Here is a 27,585-nt window from a genome sequence, read left to right on the forward strand (position 1 = left end):
AGGCAGCATCTCTTCGCCCCATCTCCCAAGGTCATTCCCACATGCCATTAGACAGCCCACCTTCCCTTAATCTCTCAGAGGCAAGAGATACAGATGTTACATTATGACATATCCTTGCCTACAAGTTTTTGCAAGTCTTCCACCTCCCCTCTTGGGGGTGAGCATTTCTCTACATCTACACTGTGTATAATCCTGTGCGGTGCTTCAGTTACCACCAAGCGATAGAACACGACTGGTCTCATCCTTACTGGGACTTGTCAGATGTACATAGCATATACTGCCTCCTGGTGATCTATATAAGTTAAAATATCATATAGGACATACACTGTGTAAAATAAAGATTTGTAATGGTATGCGGGAATGACCCTGGGAGACGGGGCGAAGAAATGCTGCCAAGGGAACAGTCAGATAAGAGTAGGCTTAGCCCGCAGCTGTATAATGGGAAGAGAAAGAGGCTCAGAAGGGACCCTCCCTGGTTTCTCAGGCTGCAAAGGAGAAGGGTGGGGAGAATTGTACTTTCAGTCTTGCAAGATTCTGTTAATGTAGCTTTACAATAAAGTAGAATTAGCTCATCTGGTTGTGATTCCTGTCTGGTCTACCTGATATCAATCTTGCAATTGGCAGCATCTCTTTGCTGTCTCGCTCAAGGTCTTTCTCACATACCACCACAGAATCCTACCCACACCCAAGAAGGGGAGTTGGAGACTGTGCAAACTCCGTATATGGAGGCATGACCTAATGTGGCATCTGTATTTTCTGCTCCAAGAGCTTAAGGGAAGGTGGACTGTGTATCCCCTTCTAAAAAAGAGTCTAGATACGCCTTCCTGCAACCCTGCTGAGTCCCAATACCTGGATGGCATCTAAAGCAAAGCATTGCGTAGAGTCACCTAGAGTGCAAAGGTCCATGAGTTCAATCCCTGGAAAGGGGGTTTGAACCACACAGAAAAATCTGCAGCGAAGTACATCTGAAGAGTCCCAAAATAAGAATGAAACGGTCCGCGGATTGTCTCTTGGGGGTCAGCAACAGAAACACAATTCAAAGACAGGAACTCCTGCGATGAGAACAGTTATCTGCACCATAAAGTTTTAAGAACCTATTCAAATGCTTTAAAAAGTAAATCGAAATAAGATACTTTACTCTGAAAAAGAGAGCAGGAACGCTTCCTTTCCTGACACGCTATTTTCCAGCCTATGCGGTTATTATTATTATTTCTTTAACAGGGAAGAAAATGATTCCCCAGCCTGCATTTGTACCTCCATGAGAATTAGGCCAAAGAGGGACAAGCAAGAGGGATGGGCGCCAGACGCCTGGTGTGCACGCTGACGGGTGACACGCCAGCCAGACTTACGTGTCACTCCATGGTCCGTTCCACTCTCGCTCCCCCCAAGGATTCCTCAACCGGATCATGTCCAGCTTTTCGGACTTGAAGAAGGCCAGCAAGCCGTGGCCGAGGCGGACTTTCCTCACATCGGTGACTGCGTAGGCGTGGCCTTTGACCAGGCCACAGTCCAGGCGGGCTTCCATATCGGCAGCTGAAATGGCCTTGGCAAGAGAACGTATGATGAATTTGGGGTTTTATGGGGGAAAAGAGGTTAAAAGTTGATCCTGAGACCCCAGAGAGGAACTTTGGCAAAGATGCTCAGGTTGGCAGAATGGGGAGATATGGGCTGTCTTAGATGAAATGTCTGCTAGCCTCCACTGATGATTCAAGTTTGAATGTTATTATCCACAGCCAAAGCAGAAACTTTGGGATAAATGAGTCATGAGAAGCAGGACCTTCTTGGTGGTGGCACTCATGCTCCAGAATACCTTCCTTTGAAACACAAAAGACCTTCTCATTTGTTTAAGATCTGGCTCTTCAGAAGAGGTCTTGGGAGGGGGGCTGGTAATTGGTTGTCTGTCCACATGCAAATATTCTACTTTATCAATCTGTTTCAAAATTAAATTGCATTTCCACAATGTATTAGAGTGTGTGTGCGCAGGCTGTCTCACATAACTGAAGGATGTTATTTAATTCTCCAGCTCAAGAAATACAGCAGGAATTTACCATCTGGTATTTAGTTCAAAAGATCCCTCCCTACTCACAGCTGCAAAAGTGAGATGTGGTTGACACTGGTTTTACAGGTAGTCCCCACTTAATGACCACAATTGGGCCTGGAATTTCTGCTGCTAAGCAAAGAGGTCATTAAGTGAATCCAACCCGATTTTAGGACCTTTTTTGTGGTGGGCATTAAGCAAATCATACGGGTGTTAAGCAAACCACGTGGTTCTCCATTGATTTTGCTTGCCAGAAGCTGGCCAGGAAGGTAGAAAATGGTGACCACATGACCACGGGATGCTGTGATGGTCATACATGCAGACTGGTTGCCAAGCACCCAAATCGTGATCATGTGACTATGGGAATGCTGCAACAGTCATGTGAGGACCAGCCGTAAGTCGCTTTTCAGCACCGTCGTAAGTCCAAACCGTCACTAAACGAATGATTGCTAAGTGAGAACTACCTGTAATTTCATTTTTAACATTACATGAGGATAGTGTCAGTAATGATCCTGTTAATCTGTAAAGATAAGCAAGGGCGATTATTAGCAATGTCATTGACCTTATTCACAAAACAGGCTGATGTCAGTCACGGGGGAGAAAGTAAACCAGTACCGTGAACAATTTAATTTGCATAGGTGATCAAGCTTAACTAATCCATTGAGAAGTCAGATTCAGGCTCAAACAGAGGTGGTCTTGTTAAGGGCTAAACTAACTCCCACTAGTCAAATAACTTGCACACACACACACACACACACACACACACCAGTATTATTATCATGCCAATATTATTGTGAAGTTAGTTGACTCTCTTCCCTTCTAAAATTGAGTTGACATTCTAGACAGGCCCCACCAAATCAGGGCCTCTGTCCTAACAGCCAGGAACCACGCTGAGACGAGGAGTAGGTCTCTAGTGTTTATTGCTGCTACATAAGACAGAATCCTAACAAACTGAAGAAGCGTGGGAAAACCCAGACAGATAAACCCCAAAAGTCAAGGCGGGTCTGATCTGTGTCTCTTTGAATGGCTGCTTCACTCCTCAGTACTACGCATGCGTTTTCCCCCCTGGATGGGGGCCCCCTCCTGCTCGCCATCAGTACTCATGACATCCTCTCTAGGAACTCCCATCTCTGTGGGAAGCCCATCTTAGCTTCAACCATCTCCCTGCAGGCATGTGGAAGGCTGGTGAAAAAGAGACAGAGCAGGGAAACAGCACAGTCTCAAATCTGCCCTCCGTAGCATCAACTCAAAATTGCCAAATTGCCCCAGCATGGATGTTTGTTTTGTGTGTGTGTGCGTGTGCGCGCGCGCATATGAATGCATGGACAACATCTCAGCCTTTTTTATGGCCAAGGAAGATTGAAAACATAGCTGCTACATGGATTGAAAACAAGCCATCCTGTTTTCTGGGTATTGCCAGCACATCAGTGACTCAACTTCATTGCTAGAAGGGATGGCTCAGCTGTAGCTGTTCCTGTTGTGTGAACCCAGCCAGCTTATAGCATCTGTCTTCAGCCCAACCCTCTCTTAGGCTATAGTTCCCGCCATCCCCAGCTGGATAACCCTATTTGAACACAGTGTATAAGAAGGAGCAGACAAGACGCCTTTTTATGACCCACAACACGCAAGAACAGTAAGAGAAGACCCATCTCAGAATTCTCCACCTCAGCCCAGTGAGATCAATAAAGTTCTTCTGTATTTCGTAGAGACAAGACCAGGGGGTTCCTTACTTTGATGGAGCAGCTGATGAGACCTCCTCGGTTATGCACCTTCAACACCCTCTCAAAAAGGAGGTTTTGTTTGGCCTCGTCATTCACGTAGCCCCCTTCCACCAGGTCAATGGGTTCCGAGACACCGCCAGTGAAATCCACCAAGGCGTCGCCCGTGTTGCCTCCATCTAAGGCTTCGTAGCACCCTGAGAGTCTACGTGTGGGAAGAGAAAGAGCGAACGCTTTTCAGTGAGAATCCAACACAGACAAATCTTTCCCAACCTGATGCTCTCTAGCACAGGGTTCCTCAACCTTGGCAACTCTAAGCTGTGCGGACTTCAACTCCCAGAATTCTGGGAGTTGAAGTCCGCACAGCTTAGAGTTGCCAAGGTTGAGGAACCCTGCTCTTTTTTTGTTTATTCGTTCAGTTGCTCCCGACCCTTCGTGACTTCATGGACCAGCCCATGCCAGAGCTTCCTGTCGGTCATCAACTTCCCCAGCTCCCCCAGGGACGAGTCCGTCACCTCTAGAATATCATCCATCCACCTTGCCCTTGGTCGGCCCCTCTTCCTTTTGCCTTCCACTCTCCCTAGCATCAGCATCTTCTCCAGGGTGTCCTGTCTTCTCATTATGTGGCCAAAGTATTTCAGTTTTGCCTTTAAGATCATTCCCTCAAGTGAGCAGTCTGGCTTTATTTCCTGGAGGATGGACTGGTTTGACCTTCTTGCAGTCCAAGACACTCTCAGAATTTTCCTCCAACACCACAGTTCAAAAGCATCGATCTTCCTTCGCTCAGCCTTCCTTATGGTCCAGCTCTCGCAGCCATATGTTACTACGGGGAACACCATTGCTTTAACTATGCGGACCTTTGTCGTCAGTGTGATGTCTCTGCTCTTAACTATTTTATCGAGATTGGTCATTGCTCTTCTCCCAAGGATGAAGCGTCTTTTGATTTCCTGACTGCAGTCAGCATCTGCAGTAATCTTTGCACCTAGGAATACAAAGTCTTTCACTGCTTCTACATTTTCTCCCTCTATTTGCCAGTTATCAATCAAGCTGGTTGCCATAATCTTGGTTTTTTTGAGGTTTAGCTGCAAGCCAGCTTTTGCACTTTCTTCTTTCACCTTCATCATAAGGCTCCTCAGTTCCTCTTCACTTTCAGCCATCAGTGGCATCATCTGCATATCTGAGATTAACCCTGCTCTAGCCGTGTGCAAAAGGAAGTGGTGCCTGAGCTGAGCAGCTGGCCCCTTCCCTGAAACTGCAGTTCTTTGAGGGGTCATCTGTGAATTCACACGTGGCTAATGTGCCTGCACAGAGCCCTGCTTTCGACCTTCTGGAGCCGATAGCAATGTTGGGTGGAAATTGCGAGACTAAGCGTAGGCCTGAAGGAACGGTGTGAGCAAAGGAGGTCAAGAGAATCCAAGCTGGGAGGGATGTTGGAGGACAGAGAGATGAAGCGGGGGTTTTATGAAAGGCTTTATCAGTGGGTTGAGAAAAGGAGAATGGACAGTGAAAAAAAGGACATGATGGCCATACCATACCATAGGCAGCATCTCTTCCCCCGTCTCCCAAGGTCTTTCCCACATGCCATTACACCTGATTTCATCCATCACACAGAACCTTGCAAGTCTGAAAGTACAAATTCCCCCCCCCCCATCTCCTTTACAGCCCCAGAAACCAGGGAGGGTCCCCTCTGAGCCTCTTGCTCCACCCGGTATGCAGCTGCGGGCTAAGCCCTCTCTTATCTGACCGTTCCCTAGGCAGCTAAACTTCAGCCCTCATTTATGAGTGACTTCATTAAAGTGCAGTTTCTCTCTAAATCTCTTTCTCCAGATAGCAAAACTGAAGGATTACCTGCCTTTCTCCTGGTAAGTAACAAAGAATGGGAATTTGGGGATCGGTAGACCCAATAGGTCAGGAAAGGCTGGTATTCTGACTGACCGGAGCTTTGATTCCCCTGAATTTCCTTACTTAGCATAAGCTTTTTCCACCAAGGCGCACCACAATTCGTTCTTGGAGTTGGAGTGGCAGTAGATGAGTTGGTTGTGAAGGGTCGGTAGCCGGTCATCAATCACCACATCGATCCACTCGCCAAAACGCCAGAACTGAAAATGGAAAATCCCAGCGTAGTTTTGTGGTTTTTCAGCGGACCATTCCTGCTCTTTCCAATCTGGAATAACCTGGTGGAATGAAGGGAACAGACAGAGAAGGTGCTTTTAAGGGTTACATCCAATGTCTACTTGTCTTGTTGAAGGACACATGATTTCTGCTTCACATCAAGGAGCTCTACAAGAGAAAGAGCAAGCTATCTGCCCGTTGGCTGAAGGCAAAGCACAAGGGAGTCACACAGCAAGACCATGTTCCCAAGCACAGAAATCTCTTCACTACGCAGCACAATGAAGGAAGCAAGATTCATACACGCTTTCCTTAATGAGCTTTAATCCCAGGAATGAAGGCTTAGACTACAGCACTGTTTCTCAACCTTGGCAATTTTAAGATGTGTGGACTTCAACTCCCAGAATTCCCCAGCCAGCTGGCTGGGGAATTCTGGGAGTTGAAGTCCACACATCTTAAAATTGCCAAGGTTGAGAAACACTGGACTACAGGATCCTGAGAACAGAGATAGGGAACCTCCAAATCTCCCTTATTAGCAAATTCCGTAAGATGTAGCCTCTGAATCTTGTTTGCATGACCAACTGTTTATTTGATAAGCCTGCAGTGGGATCACCCGTCTGTTGATAGCTTGTGTTTAATGACACTCTTCGTTCCCTCTCAGTCTCCACATAATCTCTCAAGAGAATCACAGAGCTGCAGAGTTGGAAGGGACTACAATGAACATCTAATCCTGTTTCTCAACCTCAACTACTTTAAGATGAGTGGACTCCAACTCCCAGAATTCCCCAGCCAGCAATGTACTCTCCGCAATGTACAGGAAAACCCATTCAACCATCCTCAAGTGGTGGTTAACCAGCCTCTTCTTAAAACCTCAAGAGATGGGAAACCTACAATCCCAGAGGGAGGCTGTTCCACTGTTGTGTGGATCTTATTAATCAGGAAATCATTCCTTATACAGTAGACTCTCAGTTAACGGCACCCATGGGGATTGGTAGATGCCAGATAAATGTAGTTTTGGGTTGCTTGAGAGTTACTACTAAACCCTAATACCCACTAGATGGCAGCAGAGAGATACAGATTTTTTTTGCCAGTTGCTTGAGTTCCGGTTAACTGTGAGTCTACTGCATTTAAATGAAACCTAGGAAGCTGCAACTTATATCCATTATTTCTGATCCAAGCATCCGGGTCCATGAAAAGTAGTTCCTGACCATCTTCCCCGAAGCTTTCCTTTATGTACCTGAACAGGCTATCATGGTTCTCCTCTATCTTCTTTCCTCCAGACTAAACACCTGAAAGTTCTTCCACCTGTCCACACAGGACAAGTCCTCCAGTCCCTGAATCATCTTCCCTGCCCTTCTCTGGACCTGTTCCAACCTGTCAATCTCTTTCTGGAAGTGCAGCACCCAGAACCGTACACAGCACTCCAGTTGCGGTTTCAGCAACCCAGAACAGAGGAGAGGAACAACCTCATCATTGACACCATACCGTTTCTAATGCAGCCTAAAACTACATTAGAAAACCTAGAATGCCTTCCTGGACAAAAAAAGAACAAATGTTAGGTTCTGGAACGGTCAAGTTGAGGTCCAGAGCTAAACCCCACCAAAATGTTTGCGGCAGGCTCTGAAATGAGCAGATCATGCTAATAAGCTCTGAAAGGCCATCAAGTGGGGAAAAGAATGGTCAAGGAAGAATGGGCCAAAATTTGTACAAAGCAATACGAGACTTAATTACTGCAGCTAAAAGTGGTGCACTATCCAACAGGAGCAATCTCTTTTTCACACTGTCACATTACTGGTTGGATTACTCTGAAACCAGCACCACGTGTTGCTGTGATGGTGCACCCAGACGCCTCTGAGACGTGCCAAAATCTGAAAAAGGGCAAATGCTCTTCCCTAGAACTGTGGGTCCCTCATCCGAGTTGTTTTTCACAACAGTCCTGCTTTCGTTTGCTTTTTTTTTTCTCTCTTGAATGTTACCTCCAGATGGCACCAAAAAGCACTATTTGTGCATTACTGGGAGAATAAGTCCATTTGTTGCCCAGGTCATGAGATTGGTGCAAGAGGAAGCGTAAAAAGAGTCACTTGTATAGTGAGATGGGCAGTGTCTAAATTTAACAAACACGTAAATTTTTTAAAAAACCAAAATACACCACATCCTCAAATTCTTTTATTCAGTATAACGTCTCCATTTTCTCTTCTGTCAGCATTCTAGATTGACCCCTAGCTGAACTATTTTACTTTATCTTATTAATCAGATTTATTACCGCCCATCTCCCAAAAGGGTCTCTATGACTATGGCTACTGTAGTAATTTTGCACAGACAGGTAATCCCCATTGCTACACAAATGCTGCAGAACTCCCCACCGCTGGAATATGACTTTTATCTTCTCCTGGATAACATCTGGCAGTAAGCTCTTCCCTTTTGGCAGGACTTTCAATCGGATCTCAAAACTCCACAGAAATCTTGTGTTGTCTTTGATCCAGCCTAGTCACCATATTCCGGTTGTTTTTTTGATTCTGCTTTTAATGGGATCGTTTTCTCCATTCTCGCTGCAAGCCATCCTGCAAATTCAAGCTTTTATTTGTTGTATTTCTTTAATACCACCGTGCTCCACAAGGACTGACACTGATGCACTGCAGATGGGAAAAACCACATCTTGTTTTTTTCAGACTTGCAAAGAATTACGCAATAAGTCAAGTCGCTTTAATAAGAGCATCAAAATCTAAGAGGCCATCTTCTGACCATTGTGGCATATGGAAGATCGGGGCTTGGAATATAAGGGGAATAAAGAGGAAATTGCATAAATAAATTTAGTGTATGTCCTGAAACTAAGAGAAAGGGGAAGGATGTAAAAGATCTGAATGAAGATGGCCTGATTCTGTGCAGTGGAGTTGATGAATACTTGCAGGGACATGGGGATGGTTTCATTAAGAAAGAAATGGCTAAAATGTATGTCAGAAAACAGGATTTTGTGTAATATAGATTCTGGCACATGTGTATGAAAATAGGAATCTGTTGGTAGATTCTCCATTTTTTAGCTTTCTGATCTTATAACCCTTTACCTTTTATGAAACCTGCCTGTTCTTTTGGTATTTCTCTCTCCACGAATGGCTCTATTCTTTGTAAGATTTCAAGCAAAACGCTGCTTGCATGAGAAACTGGCGCAAACTGACAATTTTGCACACATTTTCTTTTCTTTTCCTACTTCCGCAGAAGCATGCATGACACAGATCTTTTATAATCTCTAGGCTGCCTATTCTGCATTCATGTTTGTTGACATAGAGCTGTCAGCTCTTTAACTGCCTCATCCCCTGCAGCTTTTAACAGTTATATGGGTATTTCAATAGCACCTGCTGCTTTCCAGTTTGACAGCTGGTCTTCTTCACGTCAGACCACACTTTCTAGTGGAGCAAAATTCCTGACTACATTTTCGGTATATATTAAACGTTCTGTCATTCTATAATTCCAGCCATAAAGCATTTCAGTATAATTTTTCCATTTTATTTATTTATTCAATTTCTATAGCCGTCCATCTCAGCAAGTGACTCTGGGCGGCTTTTTCCTTTAACTTCATTAATCTCTGTTAGATTTCTTCCATGATCCCTTTAGTGTATTCCTATTTTAGCTATAAAAGAACTTTCATTTGTGTCTGTGTGTCTGTGTGTGTCTTATATTCTCTCTTTTAACAAAACAATTTCTACATTAGCATAGCAAGCTTCACCCCAATAAACCCAATTGTGGATAAATCTGATTCCTTGTTCCTATAACAAAAGAATATGAGCAGTGGCCTGCTGGATGGGACCCCTGGCCCATCTTGTCCAGCAGCCTTTTCTCCCAGTGGGCCACCAACTGCCCAAGAATCTACTCATCTTGCAGCAAATGGCCTTCAGGGACAGTCCCTTGCCAACAAGGCTACAACCCACAGATCCCCAAGACTTCCAGGAGCTGGTCCAATCCTTTTTTGAAGCCAGGCAAGCTGGTAGCCAGCCTCACATCTCATAGCAGCAAATTCCAAAGTTGAATTACGTGTTAGGTAAAAAACCCTTTCCTTTCGTCCACCCTGATCCCTCCAGGATACAATTTTATTGGGTGGCCTCTGATTCTAGTATTTGGAAATGGGGAAATAGCTTCTCCTTGTCCAGTTTATCCATACCATCCTTAATTCTGTACACCTCCGTCATGTCCCCTCTCTTTCGCCTCCTTTCTAGACTGCAAAGCCCCCAATGTCGCAACCTTTCATCATAGGGACCCTGGACCATCTTAGTTGCCCTATTTAACATGTTAAAGCAGTGTTGTCAACCTTGGCAACTTTAAGACGTGTGGACTTCAACTCCCAGAATTCCCCAGCCAATGCTGGCTGGGGAATTCTGGGAGTTGAAGTCCACACGTCTTAAAGTTGCCAAGGTTGACAAACACCGTGTTAAGGACTGAATTCCCACAACTCCCTGAACCTCCATTTTTTTCCTATAGCAAATCTGGACCTTCCTTGAGGTTTAGAGCCAGGATGTTAATGGAGCTTTGGGTTTTGGTCTTGGTTGACTAAGTCTTTTATCATTATTTTTTCCTATTGTTTTTATATGTATGGTTTTGTTTTCATGCTTGTTAGCCGCCCAGAATTATTTGATTAAGATGGGTGGCCATATACATTTATTGCATAAATAACTAGATTTACCCTACCCCACCTTAACATGTTCTGTGAATCCCGTCACATACACAAAGAGTCTTGACTACGTACAGTATATCACGAACACACACACACACACACATTTTCTTTTCAAGCTGAATACTGTAAAAGTAAACACAGAACCAGTAATCATTTTTGTGGCTAAAAAAAAAAAAAGGACAAACCCTTCAGAAATCTCTCCCTAAAAGTCCATTAGCCACTGGCATGCTATAAATGCCTTTTAAAACAACAACAACAAGAAATGACTCAGTGGAACAGGATGGCCTGTAAAACAAACCAATATTAATATTTATTCGCTGTGATTAATATTTATACTGATCTCTTTCACTTGAGAGCTATATAACAATCAATGGTGGCAAACAGGGAACAAATTTTAAAAGGATTCTTCTTCCAATAAAAAAAAAATCCAGTTTGATTTGCCCTCCCCATTCTGCAAGCTCTGATGGAGGTGAAAAATAAATCAGAATGATTCATGTTCATTTAGGCATCAAAGTCTACAGTTTTATAATCTTCTCTCCTGTGATGCCAGATGAAGAAAGTAAATCGGTTTTCTTTTTAATCTGAACATTTTAAGCAAAGATTCACAGCAGAATTTTAACATCCACGATAGATCAAACCTTCATCAAGACAACTTAATAAAGTTAACAGTGGTTTAGTATATTTTGCATCCATAGATAAGCAATATTTGCATAGCATGCTTTGTCAGATCACTTTATGACACTGTTTCTCAACCTTGGCAACTTTAAGACGTGTGGACTTCAACTCCCAGGATTCCCCAGCCAGCTCTGATGGCTGGGGAATTCTGGGAGTTGAGGTCCACGCTATGCTCGACTAGTGTTAACTATTATTAGCTTTCTGTGGATGTATTTGCACCTTCCGCAACCACACCTGGTGCCTTGCATTCACATCTGATTCAATTATTGTACCAGAAAATGAGCTAATTCAGTAACTAGGTTAAATGCATTGTGTGAATGCAGCCATGATGGGAGTGCATTGTTTTCCTAGTGATGCCAATATTAAAATAGACAGCAAAATGTGTCAGTTCAGTTTGAGAAAATCATTTTAAGATTTGGTCTATTCAAAAGTCAAGAGGGGGGGTGTCATATTTTTGAAGTTGACTGGCCTACAAACCTCCCTGCAAGAAGTTTAGGAATTAAGGCTCTAACTTCAATATACTAGCATGGTTTGGGGTGAGGGATTTCTGAATTTAACCTACCCCCCAAACATCTTAAGTGGTACAGTCATCTACCTTTTCAGGTAGATGGGAGACAGATACATTGTCTGAAATGGTACAACACCCTGACCAGGCTCCAACAGCGTTAGGTATTCTGGGGCTCAGGACAGTGTGAATCAGGCCATCTTATGAAGCCCTAATTTGGTTTTATTTGTCTGGGCAACATGCATTGTTTGAACACAGCAATGAAATACAATTCAGGGGTTTTCTCTTTTTTCCTCTTTTTATTAGTCTAATGCTTTTTGTACAGTGGAAAACTACATCACATGAAGCTTGAAGAGTACAAGTTGTCATTATTGGTTTTTATTTTCCATTACAGAAGAATGCATCATCTTAGTATCAAGGAGCAGGATGTGAAAGATGAGAGACTGATTGATTGATTATGTGCCATCAAGTCGTTTTCGACCCTAGTGATCACATAGATCAATTTCCTCTATCTATGAGAGATAGTAAGGTAAAGGTTTCCCTTGACATTAAGTCCAGTCGTGTCCGACTCTAGGGGGCGGTGCTCATCTCCGTTTCAAAGCCGAAGAGCCGGCGTTTGTCCATAGACACTTCCGTGGTCATGTGGCCAGCATGACAGTCACAGAACGCCGTTACCTGCCCGCCGAAGCGGTACCTATTAATCTACTCACATTGGCATGTTTTCAAACTGCTAGGTTGGCAGGAGCTGGGACTAGCAACGAGAGCTCACCCCGTCATGTGGATTCGAACCACCGACCTTCCAATCGGCAAGCTCAGCAGCTCAGCGGTTTAACCCGCAGCACCACCGCATCCCATTTATCTATGAGAGATACCAGCATATAAATCCATGGCAACTGCTGTAGATTGAAAAGCAAGTACTCTCTTCCCCCCCACCAAAAGAAGGGCTGTGTTCACACAACACATTTCACCAGACCACAAAAAGCCCTAGTAACTACCTTTGTACAACATGCTAAACTTACTGGTAATCTTGGAAGTGTTTTGATGGTAGGGTGGAGAAGCAGCCTAGGATATTGTGCCCAGGGCCTTAGCTTATGGCTCTATCTACTGTACGAAAGGGGGAAATGGATCCATTTAGTAACCAGGTTTAACTGAGTTACGTGAATGCAAATATGTGCATTCTCCAAGACTGGTCCACCTAAGTGCCCAGTTTATTGAAAGAAATACTTCTTTTTTTCTTAATTGGATGAATGATTTCTTCAAAAGAAGAACCGTTCCACACTTCAAAGAGCTCAGTTCATTTGTACTAAGGCTCACAGGTAAACTAATACATGGTACAGGTAGTCCTCGCTTAATGACCACAATTGGGACCAGACTTAGTTGCTAAGCGAAGTGGTCATTAAGCGAATCCAACCTGATTTTATGACCTTTTTTTCTGTGATCGTTAAGCGAATCATCGTGGGTGTTAAGCAACTCAGGTGGTCGTTAAGCGAATCATGTGGTTCCCCATTGATTCTGCTTGCCAGAAGCTGGCCAGGAAGGTTGAAAATGGCGATCACGTGGCCACGTGACAGCCATAAGTGTGAGGACCGGTTGTAAGTCAGTTATTTCAGCACCGGCGTAAGTCTAAACCATCACTAAATGAATGGTTGTTAAGTGAGGACTACCTGTAGAAGCAACATCAGGAGCTAGGCAGGATTAGTCATCAACTCTGCAATTAACGCTGGCTAGAAGAAAAAGAATTGGTGCTCCTTGTACAGACAGTTGGAATCAAGCTTCACAGAGGCTACTGTTCACCACCGTGGCCTATGCAATCCAACCACAACTCTCAGAAACCAATTTAGAATAAGCCTTGGTGGGTGGGGTCTCCCATCAGCCAAAAAAGCCCAGAAAGGCCCACTACACAATCTGAATCTTCTCCCTCCTTCCCTGCTCAATTAAATGCATAGATTTCCCCTCAATTTTCAACCAGAAGATAACCATCTGGCTATGAAATGAAGCAGCTTGAGATATCTCCAGGGAGTTTCAGTTTGGACAAGATGATCTGGGGATAACGCTAGCCAAAATCATGCTAAGCAACAGTGCTCATTCCCTGCGTTCCTGACCTTCATTCTCATTCCATGGGACCTTGAGCTCAGCTCTTCCAGCACACCTCTCCCAGCTACTTGAAACGCTCACACATGCTCCTTCCCAGCCTATACCACCCTTCCTGATAATGATTGAGTCCAAGGCTGACATAAGATTCAGGCGACCATCAGATAAAGAGCCAGCTTCTGCTGGTCTATGACCGCAGTGAAGATGTATTTGATTGGAAAGAACCATCTGCAAGCTTCTCCCCTCTCAGTGAAAACACCTGCCCCTTCCCAGTTCACAGAAAGGAAGCTAAGAAGAACATAGAAAGCACACTCTAATGTGCTAGGGAATATATTGGCCTTGGATGAGTTCAGTTGTTGGAATTCTTGTAGTCCCAGCCTTTAGCAATAAATCTTGTTAAAGAGAACTTTGAGAGAATCCTGCTTGGAAAAGGATCGCTTTCGGCAGCTGCAAATGAGACTGACTTCTGAGCACAAACAGAGCGAAACCACCTCCCCTTTCCTTCAGCCCTCTTCCTTGAAATCACCTTTGTCCTCCACCATGGCTCATGAGCCCAATGATTCCCAACCTTGGCTCCAGAGATGTAACTGGATTCCCGTTCCTGTCACTCCAGCTAACGTGGCCAATAGTCAGGGGTGATGGGAGCTGTAGCCCAACATATGGGGACCTGTAATTGGGAACGCCAGTTTAGTACTGTACCTTAAGTTATTCTGGGAAGTACTTGGCAGTGGTGTGAGCCTGTGTGAAAACAGCAACAGAACTTCTCTTACACAACCCAATACTAGGTAAAAATAACGCACTGAAGAAGGAAGTTATCTGCCACTGCTTTCTTGGAAGATGTTTTTTTCAACTTCCCAGTCCAGCCTACAGCTCAGCGATTTCCTAACAGTTGCCCATCCAAGTACAAACCAAGACCAACCCTGCTTAGCTTCCAAGATCAGTCAACGTTAATAAGCTACATTCAAGTGGATGTATTTTATTGGCTTTACCTGGATCAAGAAGACTTTGCAAGAAAGTTTAAGAATGTAACTAAGGAAATCTCAGTTAAAACATTAAGGACAGGACTGAAGAAATCTGTAATTTATCCATTATCAAAAAGGTTATTTTTTCCTACCAATCAAAATATGACACAATCTTTCCCTTTGGTATGGATTCCATAATATTGTACAAGAATAGATAATTTTTATGGGATATTTGATATTCTGCCATATATATGAGAGACATATTTAGGTGATTTATATGTTAATTCTTGGGAGGTAGTTTTATTTTATCTGTTTTTGTTTAAGTAATAATCTAGTAATTTTAATATTTATACTAACAATTCTATTATCCATCAGGTACCTGCAGGTTACCTTTTTTAAATGTGTCCATGTTTCTTTGTTCTTAGTCTTTTTCTTTGCTTTTCTTATCTCTGATTTTTTTTAAAAAAATGCAGTAAAACATTTTAAAGAAAAGTTAACACAGAAAACCCAAAATCCTGGGCTAAAATCTGCATCCTAGCTTATAACGCCACATATTTATTCCATGTGTTCATCTTGCCATAATACATCTGGAGATGGCACAGTCTTTATTATCTGTTTTTCTCCTTTGTCTGGCAACAGAGAAGAAAGGTGGACACGTATAGAACATTTAACGGGTCAAACTAACAAAACTTGCCACAATTGGTGTAGGGATCCAAGGAGAAGCTCACCTATAGTTTCTGTGTCTTCAACCAATTTTTTCTGCCTTTTGGAAAAAGGGCTAGGCATTTGGGGATTCTTTCAGTTGTAATAAGTTTTGCAATATGTTTTGTAATAAGTAAATTCTAGTCCCGCCTTGGGCATGAAGCCAGCTGGGTGACCTTGGGCCAGTCCCTCTCTCTCAGCCCTGGGAAGGAGGCAATGGCAAGCCACTTCTGAATAACCTTGCCAAGAAAACTGCAGGGACTTGTCCAGGCCGTCTCCAAGAATCGGACCTGACTGAACAGGTTTTTTAAAAACGTTTTGCAACAAGCGATCTGTCATCTCTTGGGAAAGCTTTTATTTCGATCCTTGAACTGACCAGGGATGTGGACTAGCCTACGTGGCTCTGTCCATTTCTAAGAGTCGATGAACTGGAAACAAGTTTGGTATGACTGCTTCTTTAAAGCATCTAAACTTTCATTCAAGCATCTGGACTTTCTACTCTCAGCAAGGTCACCCAAAGCGAGAAGGTCATCCCGGCTGCCCAGCCAAAGCAAGCAGGCACCTATATTGGGCAGCAGCAAAATACGAAGATGCTAGAGGTGGATGATCACTTTAGTGACAACTGTAAAGCTATCGTTTCATACTGTTCAGAAGAAGGAAGTGGTAAACCTCTCCTGTATTTTTTACCAAGAAAACCACGTGTGGACAAGATAAAGTGATAGGAGGTCCGTCTCTGGGGGTCATCAAGAGTCGAGACTGAATTGATGGCACATAACCATTCCATCAGGGTGCATTCAGGGAGAAGATTCCCACTGCTCTGCCTGTTAGGTTTTATATATATATCTAGTTTGCTCACATTTCCGAGCTGCGGTGGGAATCCTCTGGAAATCTCTTTCATGCTAACCGGAGCTGTTTCTCCTGGGTTTGACGGACCAACAGTTTGAGAAGCAACATGGAACATGATAACAGCAGCAAGACTCTGATATGTTCAAAGATGGAAGGATGCACAAATTCCCTCAATGGAGGACTGGATGATCAAGTTGATGGAATTGGCGCAAATGGCTAAACTGACAGCATTGATAAGAGAAAATACTATAACTGGATTTGTTTCTATTTGGAAGCTGCTTTTGGACTATTTGCTTGTAATGCAAAAAAATGAAGTTTTGATTTTGGGTTTTGATGATTAAATGGTTGGATTTTAGAGAATAATGCTACTAAATGTTTAATTAATAGCAAGAGATTAACTTTTATGTACTTTTTAATATGCGTTGGAGAAGGTCAGAAGCCACCTGGTCTTATATGTTTTTCTGTCTATTCTTGCACTGTTTTAGTTTCTCGTTTCTTTTTTAGACTTGTATGCTATCTGTTCTATATTCTGTATCTTGTGTTTTAATTATATCTTGAAAGTTAATCAAGCTCTATTTTTTAAAAAAAGGAAATCTTTGTGCTAAATGTACCTAGAAGGAAATCCTGCTCAGTGTGAACGTACCTCTCTGATCTTATCAGAAAAGTCCCAAGCAGGCTTTGTGGCTTGCAATTGGAAAACAGCCCAACCTCATCATTTTCTGCAAATGTAATCTTATAAATTTAAACATTTTAAGCTCTTCTCCCCTTCTGCCCCAGTTGCTTTACTTCAATTATTTGATCCTGTGTGTGTCAAAGAAATCTGAGCCAACGGCATCTAGAATGCAGCACACATTGCCGAATATGATTTCAACTTCACCCATATGGGAGGGTAGAAAAAGGGCAGCATTTAAGCCAGGATCCCAGGCTTATTAAACACAAACATGGGTCAGTTAATAAGCCAAGCTGGGATAACTTATGGCCTTGAGGATTATTCAATCACATTCTGAACAAGCAGCAATTAATACTGGTACTAATGCATACTCCTAAACATATTCTAAAAAACCAGAACAGCTAGCATACCTGCTTGTCACTCCAACACTGAGACACCCCATGCTGCCAAGCTTTACTTTTCTCCTTAAAAAGACCTTCCTTCGTATTTTGAAAAAGTTACTTTTTGAAATAGGATGTATGGCAGCACCTCAGGTCTAGCAACACGCATCTTAAGCTTGCAAGCAGATCACCTTACAAGCTTAAGCTTTGATTGAGCAGGGCAGGTTTGGCAATACCTCTCTTAATTTAAAAAAAAAAACAGAAATAAGATCTAACAAGGGGCAGCTGCTGAGATTCAGGCTAGCTGGGGCTACAGAGCAGCCTTTGATGCTGAGCAGAAGAGGCTAGCCCCTGGCTTCTTTGCAGGCATAAAAGAGGAATGGAAGCTGTATCATTCTTTAATTTCAAGTGGAAGACCACCAACAGCTCCAGACTCCTGGCATTTTACCCACGTCAGACTCTACCATCCATTCCAAGACAGTGATCCAACCATTTTCTGGAATGTATGTTTCAAACTTTCAAACTTTTCCTTTCCAACCCCCTATCCTAGACAGCCCCCCCCCCCAAATAAAACATCTTCTTCTTTCTCCTTTACATTCAATACCCCACTGAGCTGCTAAGGATCCAACCCAGAGTTAATGCTCTCTTCTGCACTGCAATATGGAAACCACAAGCTATTTCTTACAGCCACAATCCCAATGTATAAAGAAGACACATCTCTTTCCATGTTGCAACACACAGTCGACAAAGGCGAAATTGCTCAGAAGGAGGCAGCCCCCCCAGGTCCCAGAGAAGGAGCTGTCTGTGAGAACGCCAAGGGGTCCCTGCAGCATTCAGTTCAGTTTCTTGATCCTCCATCTGGAAGGAGTTCCCAAAACATGGGTGTGAATGGGAAGGGGTGATCTTCAAAAGTCCTGAGCACTTGGCCAAATTCAGAGGGGCAAAAAAGAACACATCTTAAGCGGCTCAAGTAAACCAGACAATTTTGGGTAACTACAGGCAAAAGGTTTCTCTGATCAGGCAATGGATATGGATGTTTTCATTCTACCTTCATCAAGCTCAGCCAGGAAAATTTTAAAAAGCTTCTCTCAAACCTCAATCTGCAGAAAGAAAAAACGATCGCTTTCTATTTACAGGAATTTAATTCACCTTGTAGCGGGGCATTCCTTTCTGGACACGGCAAATCACTTATTCTCATGGACAAACAAGCTCCGGATCCTGAGATCCTGAAGTTCTGATCCAAATCTAGCTATAGATCCACCAGGAAGTCAAGCGGTTTCCTCTGGTCTTCAGTTTCCCATTTAGAAAATTATGCCAATTTTGCAAAAAGTGTGAAAAGGAGGGAGGAAGAGGGCATCTGTTTAATACTTGCATGCTTAAAGTGCTCTAATTGGCAGCGAGGTGGTAGCGCTGGAGAAAGAAATAAAATAAGTTAGGGAAACTTCATAGTTAAAAAAAAAATCAAAGTATTTCTCAGCATCCGTGAAAATTAAGGCTTATTTCGAAAGGGAAAAAAGTGTAAAATTATCAGGGCCCTGGATTTAGGCAATGCTGCCCCTCTGGAGAACCATGCAAATTATTGCAATGAATTGGACTGAAGGGAACATCAAGGTAGGCCTGTTTTCTTCACATCCAGCCCTGCTAGGAAGGCTGCTAAGACAGCCCACGGGCCTATCCATTTTTGCACTATATGGAGGTCTTGAGCATGTGGGAACACTCCATATTTTCAAAAGGATGTGCAAGATGCCTTCTGCCCAAGCCAGGTCAGCTGCTGTTTTGGAATCCTACAGAATGCCTTCAATGTTTCAAACAGCAGGTTTCCCTGCCCTGTGAGAGAAGGGACATTTTTGGGGGTTCGCAGGCTGGAGCTCAGGCAAGGCCAAGGAGAAGACATCAACCATGCATGTCAGAAGTGCAGCCTGTCTGGCTTCAAAACCAAGCAACCGCTGGAGCTGCAGAGCCCAAAGCAGAAGAACGAAGGCAGAACATCTCGGAGGGTGGGGGGGGGGAACGCCAAAGAGGAGGCTGGCGACGGAATTCAGACTTTGAATTTCACCGAGCATTTGAAGTGAGCCAGCTCGAGACCGTCGTCGAACACCACCAGGAAATACATCACCTTCCGAATTTTGGCCAGCTCCACCAGCCGCTCTCCAAACTCCAGAGCGTCCGCTTCGTTGCACTCCATCTCTTGCACGTCCGGCTCCCTCCAAAATACCCCCACCGGTTCCAGGAGCTGCCTTCGCATGAGGTTGGTCAAGTCCGGGGTCCAGTGCTGAGACGTCCCGATGATGGTGGCCCTGCCCGGCTTCTCCAGGGCCACGTTCCAGCTCAGGAAACGGAGGCCACGCTGGCGAGAGAAGTCCACCCGGAAAACAAACTCGTTTGCCTGGAGGAGTTTCTCGCCGTCCTGAGGCCTCTCGTTCTTTTGCTGGAGGGTCTGCACCCGGATTCTCATGCACTTGGTCAGCTCAACATCCTGGACCAATGGCAGGTCCAGCTCGGCTGCCTCCGAACTCATAATTCTCCTGCCACCCCTGCTTCTTCTCCTTCTTCGGTGAGATTCTGCAGCGCAGCGCCGTCCTACTCCAGCCAGCAAGAGGAAGTCTGCTTCTGCTTCGCTGGCTCACCTGCTGGCACCCCAGCGATGCTAAGCAACCTGGCCCGGGGAAGCAGAGTGCCCGAGGGGGTTTCCTCTGGGCCTCTCAATTCCCAGGGAGGAACACATCCAGAGATGCTACGATCATCCACCGAGCTGACTCTCTTGATATCAGCAGCCCTAACAACCTGGCTTAACAACCGTTCCCAAGCAAGACCGCGCACGCTGTTCTCGTTTAGCTTTGGCCTGTCAGGGCAAAGGGGAGGGGGGGCAGGCAGGGCAGGGAGAGATGGCCTTTTGGGGAGCAGAGCAGTTTTCAATAGCTACCATGCATCTGGAGCAGTGTTCCTCAACCTCGGCAACTTTAAGAAGTGTGGACTTCAATGCCCAGAATTCCCCAGCCAGCATGGCTGGCTGGGGAATTCTGGGAGTTGAAGTCCACATATTTTAAAATTTGCCAAGGTTGAGAAACACTGATCTGGAGCAAGGACTTGGTCCCACTACCATTGAGCCTGTAATCAAACCCACACAGATGTAACGTGCCTAAATCTCGCCCATATCTTATTTTCTCTGCTTCCTGTCTCCCTCATCTGCTCCATCCAGGCTGGATTTTAGATGGGTAGCTCCTCAGGACAGAGAGCAGGATTCTGTATTATGCAAAATGGGCATGAAACAGGATTCTGTATTATGAAAAATGGGCTGTGAAATCTATCACCCTGTCCTTTTTCTCCTTTGTAGCAAGCAGCCAAAGGATAGGTGGATGCTTCTCCAGGGGCAAAGGAAGACACGGGGAACAGCTGTCTAACAAAGTTGGTGCCCTCAAGATTGGCTAAAATACAACTCCCATGCTTCCCAACCTGCCTGTGGTCAAATGGGGGGGGGGGAAGGAAGAGATGCTGAGATGTTGAAGGCTTTCTATAAAGGTAATCGCAAACATTTTTCCTAATGGTGATTGAAGCCAGGCAGTCTGCCAAATGACCGCGGTTCCAGATCCTTTTAGGATTTAAAGATGGTTTTCAGAAAACAAAGCAATTGGAATTCTGCCCAGGTATTTGACGGGTGGTTGGCAAAACGCTTTCAACCCTGCCAAACGACTGGATGTTTTGATCATCAGCTCTGCAGCTGCATTATGAACTGGGTGAAAATTCCTAGCAATCCTCCAGAGGATTAACTTGGAGCGCCGACCCACCAGAGAGGACATGGCCTCTGTTTTGCAAGATCTTTCCCAGTGCAGTTCTCCTCAATTTAGGAGGAGATCAAATTACGTGACTGGCCCAAGAAACAAGGGGGCTCCAAAAATTAAAAACCCCCCCGCAAGTTTTCTGAGTCCATCGCAAGCACAGCCAAAGTCCTCTGAAAGGTTCAGACCTGCCCTGTAATAGATCCAGCTACATCAGCAGCAGCACCGTCTTTCAGTCATCGTTGTTAGTTTTCTTGCAACGAGTTAAATGTGCTGGGTCTACATTATTCTACATAATGCTGCCGTTGGGTGTTCCTAAGTTGCTTCCACAGCAGTGCACTGGGGCATAATGGAGGCCTCAGGGTTGGCTTCCCTATTCATAACATTTCAGTGCAGTCCACCAGAGCATCTCGGACAGTCAGCCAATGCTACTGGGAAAACTACGCCTTGAGAAGAAGAACACAGCGCTGGATCTGAGAGTCTGCAAAGTGGCTCCTGCCACATTCTTGGTTGATGCCTGTCAGATGCCTTCAAGGTCATTCTGTATGAAGATGTGTGAGCCCGTTTCCAGGGCCAGGTGTCTGGTAGGGAGACTAGGCACCCTCTCTCCTTATCAGCCTGTGAGCCGGGGAATTCTGAGAGTTGAACTCCACACCTCTTGAAAATGCTACGGTCGAGAAACTCTGCTCTAGACCGAATGAAAGAAGAAAGAGGCTGCCAAAGAGCTGGTCCAAAGATTGCAAGGAACTCGGGGGACAACGGACTTGAAAATCATTTCCGTTTACAAACAACCTTCCCCCAGGACAGTGGTTGGAACCCACAAGGCAGCAGGATCTCTGGAGTCTTCAAAGGAGGCCCAGGACTTGGCTCTCCTGCCCTGATTACAGCAGAACCAGGTCTGGTGAGGGATCTCAAGAATGGAAATGTGTGACACAGTCCACAGCGCATATGGTCATGGAAAGATGGAAATCCCTCAGCGTGCAACCTTCCGGATTTCATTCACCTTGAGGCTCTCTGGAGGCTCGGCAACTGGAGGATGGCAACACGGCAGCAGAAGTACAACAGGTCTTCCTAAGCTGCCTTTGACACAGCGGATGTTGCCGGTCAAGTTACCCAGTGGCCATGTTGTTCTGCCAGCATTCCTGTTCCTGTTGTTGTCTAGGACCTTACGTGTTGTGTGGAGGTAACAGGAAGCAACTTGGATATTTCTATTTACAAAGAAGATGCTTTAGTGCTGGTTCAGCTGGGATTGCTGGTTCAGGTCTTTGTGCTACTCGGGGCTGTATAGAGAGCTCCGATGTGTCCGTGGAACTGGTGCAAGATTGCCCACCCCTTCAGCACAGGAAGGAAGTCAACTGCTTTGCTCCCACTCAGCTCAAAAGGGCAAGATGGAAAATTAGCACTGAGCAAACAAACAAAAGGAGACTTGGAGTGTCAAGGGAGGACCAAGGAGATCTGAAATAATAAGGCTCTGGTGAGCTTCTTCCTCCGCTTGAATGACATCCCCCAGGAGTGAAGAGGGAGGCTGCAGGGATGTGGGGGGCAGAAGCAAGATACCTCCAAGGAAAAGGTGGAAAAGGCGGATGGTGCCTGGCAGCCAGATAGGAATGATCTTATTTATTTATTTATGAAATTTACACATGGCTAGAGCAGGGTTAATCTCAGATATGCAGATGATACCACTTTGATGGCTGAAAGCGAAGAGGAACTGAGGAGCCTTATGATGAAGGTGAAAGAAGAAAGTGCAAAAGCTGGCTTGCAGCTAAACCTCAGAAAAACCAAGATTATGGCAACCAACTTGATTGATAACTGGCAAATAGAGGGCGAAAATGTAGAAGCAGTGAAAGACTTTGTATTTCTAGGTGCGAAGATTACTGCAGGTGCTGACTGCAGTCAGGAAATCAGAAGATGCTTAATCCTTGGGAGAAGAGCAATGACCAATCTTGATAAAATAGTTAAGAGCAGAGACATCACACTGACAACAAAGGTCCACATAGTTAAAGCAATGGTGTTCCCCCTAGTAACATGTGGGTGCGAGAGCTGGACCATAAGGAAGGCCGAGCGAAGGAAGACAGATGCTTTGGAACTGTGGTGTTGGAGGAAAATCCTGAGAGTGCCTTGGACTGCAAGAAGATCAAAGCAGTCCATACTCCAGGAAATAAAGCCAGACTGCTCACTTGAGGGAATGATCTTAAAGGCAAAACTGAAATACTTTGGCCACATAGTGAGAAGACAGGACACCCTGGAGAAGATGCTGATGCTGGGGAGAGCGGAGGGCAAAAGGAAGAGGGGCCGACCAAGGGCAAGGTGGATGGATGACATTCTAGAGGTGATGGACTCGTCGCTGGGGGAGCTGGGGGTGTTGACGACCGACAGGAAGCTCTGGTGTGGGCTGGTCCATGAAGTCACGAAGAGTCGGAAGCGACTGAACAAATAAACAACAACAACACAACAACACTAGCCAGAGTCCTGTGGGAATGGGGCAGGTTGTAAGTACAGTTAAATAAATACGTAGGGGAAACTCCTCACCCCATTAACAAATACACCAAAAGCTGACTTGTCCTTTGTGATTTACTCCAGTATCACCTATGCTAACTTTCTCTGCTGTCCTCTGGGTGTCCCAGAATTCTCCAGGGGCCATGCTGGTAGGGGATTCTGGGAATTCTAAAGACAACATGCATCTTTCAAGCACCACATTGGGGAAGGCTGAGTATGCTAGATAGCAGCTGCCTTCTAGAGGCCCCTAATGTCTTTTCTACCACCCTATCTTTAAGGAGAAAAAGAAAAATCCCAGAGCTTCCACTGAAAAGAAGCAGGTTTCAAAAAGAGAAGGGAGAATGTTATTCCTATAGAAGGCTCACGCAGACAAAATGCCACGCAGATGCTTCACTGGAGGTTTACTAGCCATTGCACCTGTATTACAAATTTGAGATTTAATGTTAGTTTGTTATTTTAAAACTTATTAGCATTTTTGCTAATCAGCATTTTGCAAAAAAAAAAGTTTTAAAATAACAAACTAATATTAAATCACTATAAACCATTAAATGCACACATTCTGTAAATCTGCATCTTCACAACATTCCTGGTGAGGGATTGGGACAACCAGTTTCTCACAACACATACATAATCCTTACAGTCCAGTCAAACACTACTTACTTACCTACCTGTCTGTCTGTCTACATGTCTATAATTCTGTTTATTTAGAACCATAAATTATACAGGTAGTCCTCACTTAACGACAATTGAGAACAGAATTTTGGTTGCTAAGCAAAGCAGTCATTAAGCAAATCTGACTCCATTTTACAACCTTTTTTGTGGCAGTCATTAAGTAAATCATTGTGGGCATTAAGCAAACCATGTAGCTGTTAAGTGAATCATGTGGTTCCCACTGATTTTGCTTGCCAGAAGCCAGCCAGGAAGGTCGAAAATGGCAATCACGTGAGCATGGGACCCTGCGACAGTCATAAATGTGAACTGGTTGCCAAGTACCCAAATCGTGATCACGTGACTGCGGGGACAGAGTGACGGTCTTAAGTGAGAGGACTGGTCATAAGTCAGTTTTTTTCAGCACTGTTAGGTCCGAACCGTCACTAAACAAATGGTTGTTAAGCAAGGACTACCTGTATAGTGTTTTGCACAGGTAGAAATTCAGTGGGCCTCCACTAGAGGGCAATACTTCTTTCCAAGTAAGGAAGGGAATACTGTAAAGCAAATTTCTCTCATCTGTATTATCCTCAATTGACTGCAATACAACGATTCATCAATATCCACATTTTTCTCAAGTTTCCAAATCAAGAAAAGAGTACAAGACTGCATCCTACAAGGAAAAATTGCTTGCAAATCTGTGGATATTAGGGAAAGTGCATATCTAACAAAATATACCTGCATTTTTATTTGCATTCCATTGATTCTATGCATTTTGAGTGAACTCCTTGAAAAAAAAAACCTTACATACAAGAGAACAAATTCATTTTTGTCCCTGCCCGCCCCTCACTAACAACCACATCTGTAGAACACAGTTAATTTAGTCTACAATTTTCTGGGATTTGCACAATAGGTGGAAGCATACAATCACAGAATGGGCTTGGTTTGCACCAGCCTCTTTTATGCAGGAGGGTAAGATGATCCATCACTTAATGTGCAAATACAGGCCCAGATCACAACACCATTAAGCACACTGTGTCACCACAGCCATGGGAGCAAAGGAGATTGGTTCTGTGGAGTCCCTGGTGCTCTCTGAGCCTGGTTGTTTTCTTGCAGACGTTTCATTGCCAGACTAGGCAACATCTTCAGGGCGAAGGACTGAAGATGTTGCCTAGCCTGGCAATGAAACGTCTGCAAGAAAACAACCAGGCTCAGAGAGCACCAAGGACGCCACCGTTCACCCCTGAGCTACAGAGATTCGCTTCGACTGGGGATTCGTTCTTCCAAGCCCACTGTTACCTTTTGCCACAAGGCTTCTCTGGATGCCAACGCGGAGCACGCAGCCACGAACCAGCAGTTCCCCACCTGCCCCTGGTGTAAGTCGTGGCAGCTGATTCCATCCACAAAGAGGTGGGGGTCCTCACAGATGTCCTGAAGGGAGAGAAGCAAAACAGGCCCCTTAGTGAGGAGGGGGTGGGGGTGGGAAAATTTGGAAGCAGACATCCAGCACATTATTAGCCCATTCCCCCCCATCTTCACCTCTATCACATGAACCTGGGGAAGGAAGCATTATTGTTCATTTGTAAACCTCCCACAGTCGTCGCAATATGAGATGGGCGCTGAGGAAATATGATCAATAAGTTAAATAAATAAAAAATATTGATGCATTTGTTTGCTAGACGTTTGTGCCTTGACTTTCTTCTTGCTTATGGAAACATAAAAGCAGTCTCTCCTCCAATTTTAACACCCCCTACCAACAACAACCATGCAAGGTAGACTGGGCTGTGGTCCTATTCCAACAACCAACTGAACTGGGTCAATGATGTTGCATTTAAATTGAAGCCAGCCACGTGCAGGTTAAGCTACTTCCATCCAAACCGGTGATGTAATGGGCATATTTAAACCCTGACCATTTTTGCCTAACCAGATCTCCAAGAAAAAGAGTTGGAGGGAAGGAATGGCTGAAAAAGCAAGCCTCTCTATTAAAAGAACTCACTGCCCAAGTTTGGCAAGACAGACGCGTCTGCTACACACTGATTGGCTACAGTGGCTGAGCCATGCCTACTTTGGATGCTGGATGCTTCTTGGTGAATGCAAGCAGAGTCTCTGCATTCCCCAGATGGAGACTTTGAACCAGTTAGAATGATGGTGTGTTGCCAGAATCTCCAGTTAGCAAATCTGACCAGGTTCGTGGCTGACTGGGTGTCATGACCCCGTTGCAAGGCACAAAGAGCCTCACAACGTGGATCATGATCATCAGGAAAGAGAGGAAGGAAATAATTAAATCAACCGTCAAACTAATCACCTAAAGCACCCACACCCACGAATGGATCTGCAACTTAATGGAAGGACGTCGCAAGGTGATACAGATAAGCAGCAATGACGCAGAGGGACCCACGCCTTATGCCCTGGAGGTCGCACCTGCACCAAGAGGACAAAGACAGCAGCCGGGAAAACGCCCAACCAACCATCCCAAATCCAATCAAGGGGAATGGGGTCAATGGAGGGTGGAGGAGCACGGGGTCAGGCAAGAGGGTATAACAGGACACCATGCCACCACGCCTCCATTCCTGTTTTTCTTTCTGTCAAGCACCGTTCTAATAAACCGGAAATCCTTAATCCCTATTAAGTGAGTCCGTGTCTTATTCGGAGCGAGGCTGACCCTGACACTGGGTTAGATGGTGCACAACAGGGTCAACGAGCTTCCGTCACTAAGCCTGGCTCCTTCTGGGGGAAAGAAAGAAAGAAAGAAAGAAAGAAAGAAAGAAAGAAAGAAAGAAAGAAAGAAAGAAAGAAAGAAAGAAAGAAAGAAAGAAAGAAAGAAAGAAAGAAAGAAAGAAAGAAAACAGGTGTACAGCAAAAATTGAATGGAAGAAAACTCACAGCAGGGGCAGCATTTTATTTATTTATATTTATTTATATATCCAATTTATTCACTGTCCATCTCACTCAGAGAACGATTCTGGGGCAGTTTACATAAAATAGGAGTAAAACATTAGTTAAAATACAATAAAATAAAATAAAACAATACAATACAATCTTCTTAATAAATAATACGTTGCAAGAGGTAGATGGTAAAAAGTTCTTCATTTAATTTCCAGGGACCATCTTTAGGGTGCTAATTTTGTCTTTTGGTTTAATTTAATTCAATTGGTTCAAAGTGCTGACTGAGTGTTTTAGGCTCAAAGCAGCCTTTTAGCAGTTTCGTAAGGGCAGTTACGAATGACATTTCACTTTGCAGATTGCCACAGGTGACACGGATTTCCATGCAGGCAAGAGAAGAGGCTGCTCTAGGAGGCAGGCAGC

At 44.5% G+C, this 27,585-nt stretch overlaps 2 protein-coding genes across 2 annotated transcripts in view; both read right to left on the reverse strand.

Annotated features, from left to right (window-relative positions):
- Positions 1 to 27,585, reverse strand: part of CAPN5 (calpain 5) — a 68,387-nt gene that overhangs the window by 10,424 nt on the left and 30,378 nt on the right. Inside the window, exons 3-6 of the mRNA XM_063305959.1 lie at positions 25,579 to 25,710; positions 5,722 to 5,930; positions 3,769 to 3,961; positions 1,350 to 1,543 (exon numbers count right to left, since the gene is read on the reverse strand). Coding sequence (XP_063162029.1) covers positions 1,350 to 1,543; positions 3,769 to 3,961; positions 5,722 to 5,930; positions 25,579 to 25,710 — 728 coding nt within the window. The remainder of the gene's footprint in view (positions 1 to 1,349; positions 1,544 to 3,768; positions 3,962 to 5,721; positions 5,931 to 25,578; positions 25,711 to 27,585) is intronic.
- OMP (olfactory marker protein) lies at positions 19,273 to 19,961 on the reverse strand. The gene has a single exon (XM_063305965.1). The coding sequence runs from the start codon at positions 19,875 to 19,877 to the stop codon at positions 19,398 to 19,400; it is 480 nt and encodes a 159-aa protein (XP_063162035.1). The 5' UTR covers positions 19,878 to 19,961; the 3' UTR covers positions 19,273 to 19,397.

The sequence above is a fragment of the Candoia aspera genome, chromosome 5 (genome assembly GCF_035149785.1).
Source record: "Candoia aspera isolate rCanAsp1 chromosome 5, rCanAsp1.hap2, whole genome shotgun sequence".
NCBI classification, from domain to species: Eukaryota; Metazoa; Chordata; class Lepidosauria; order Squamata; family Boidae; genus Candoia; species Candoia aspera.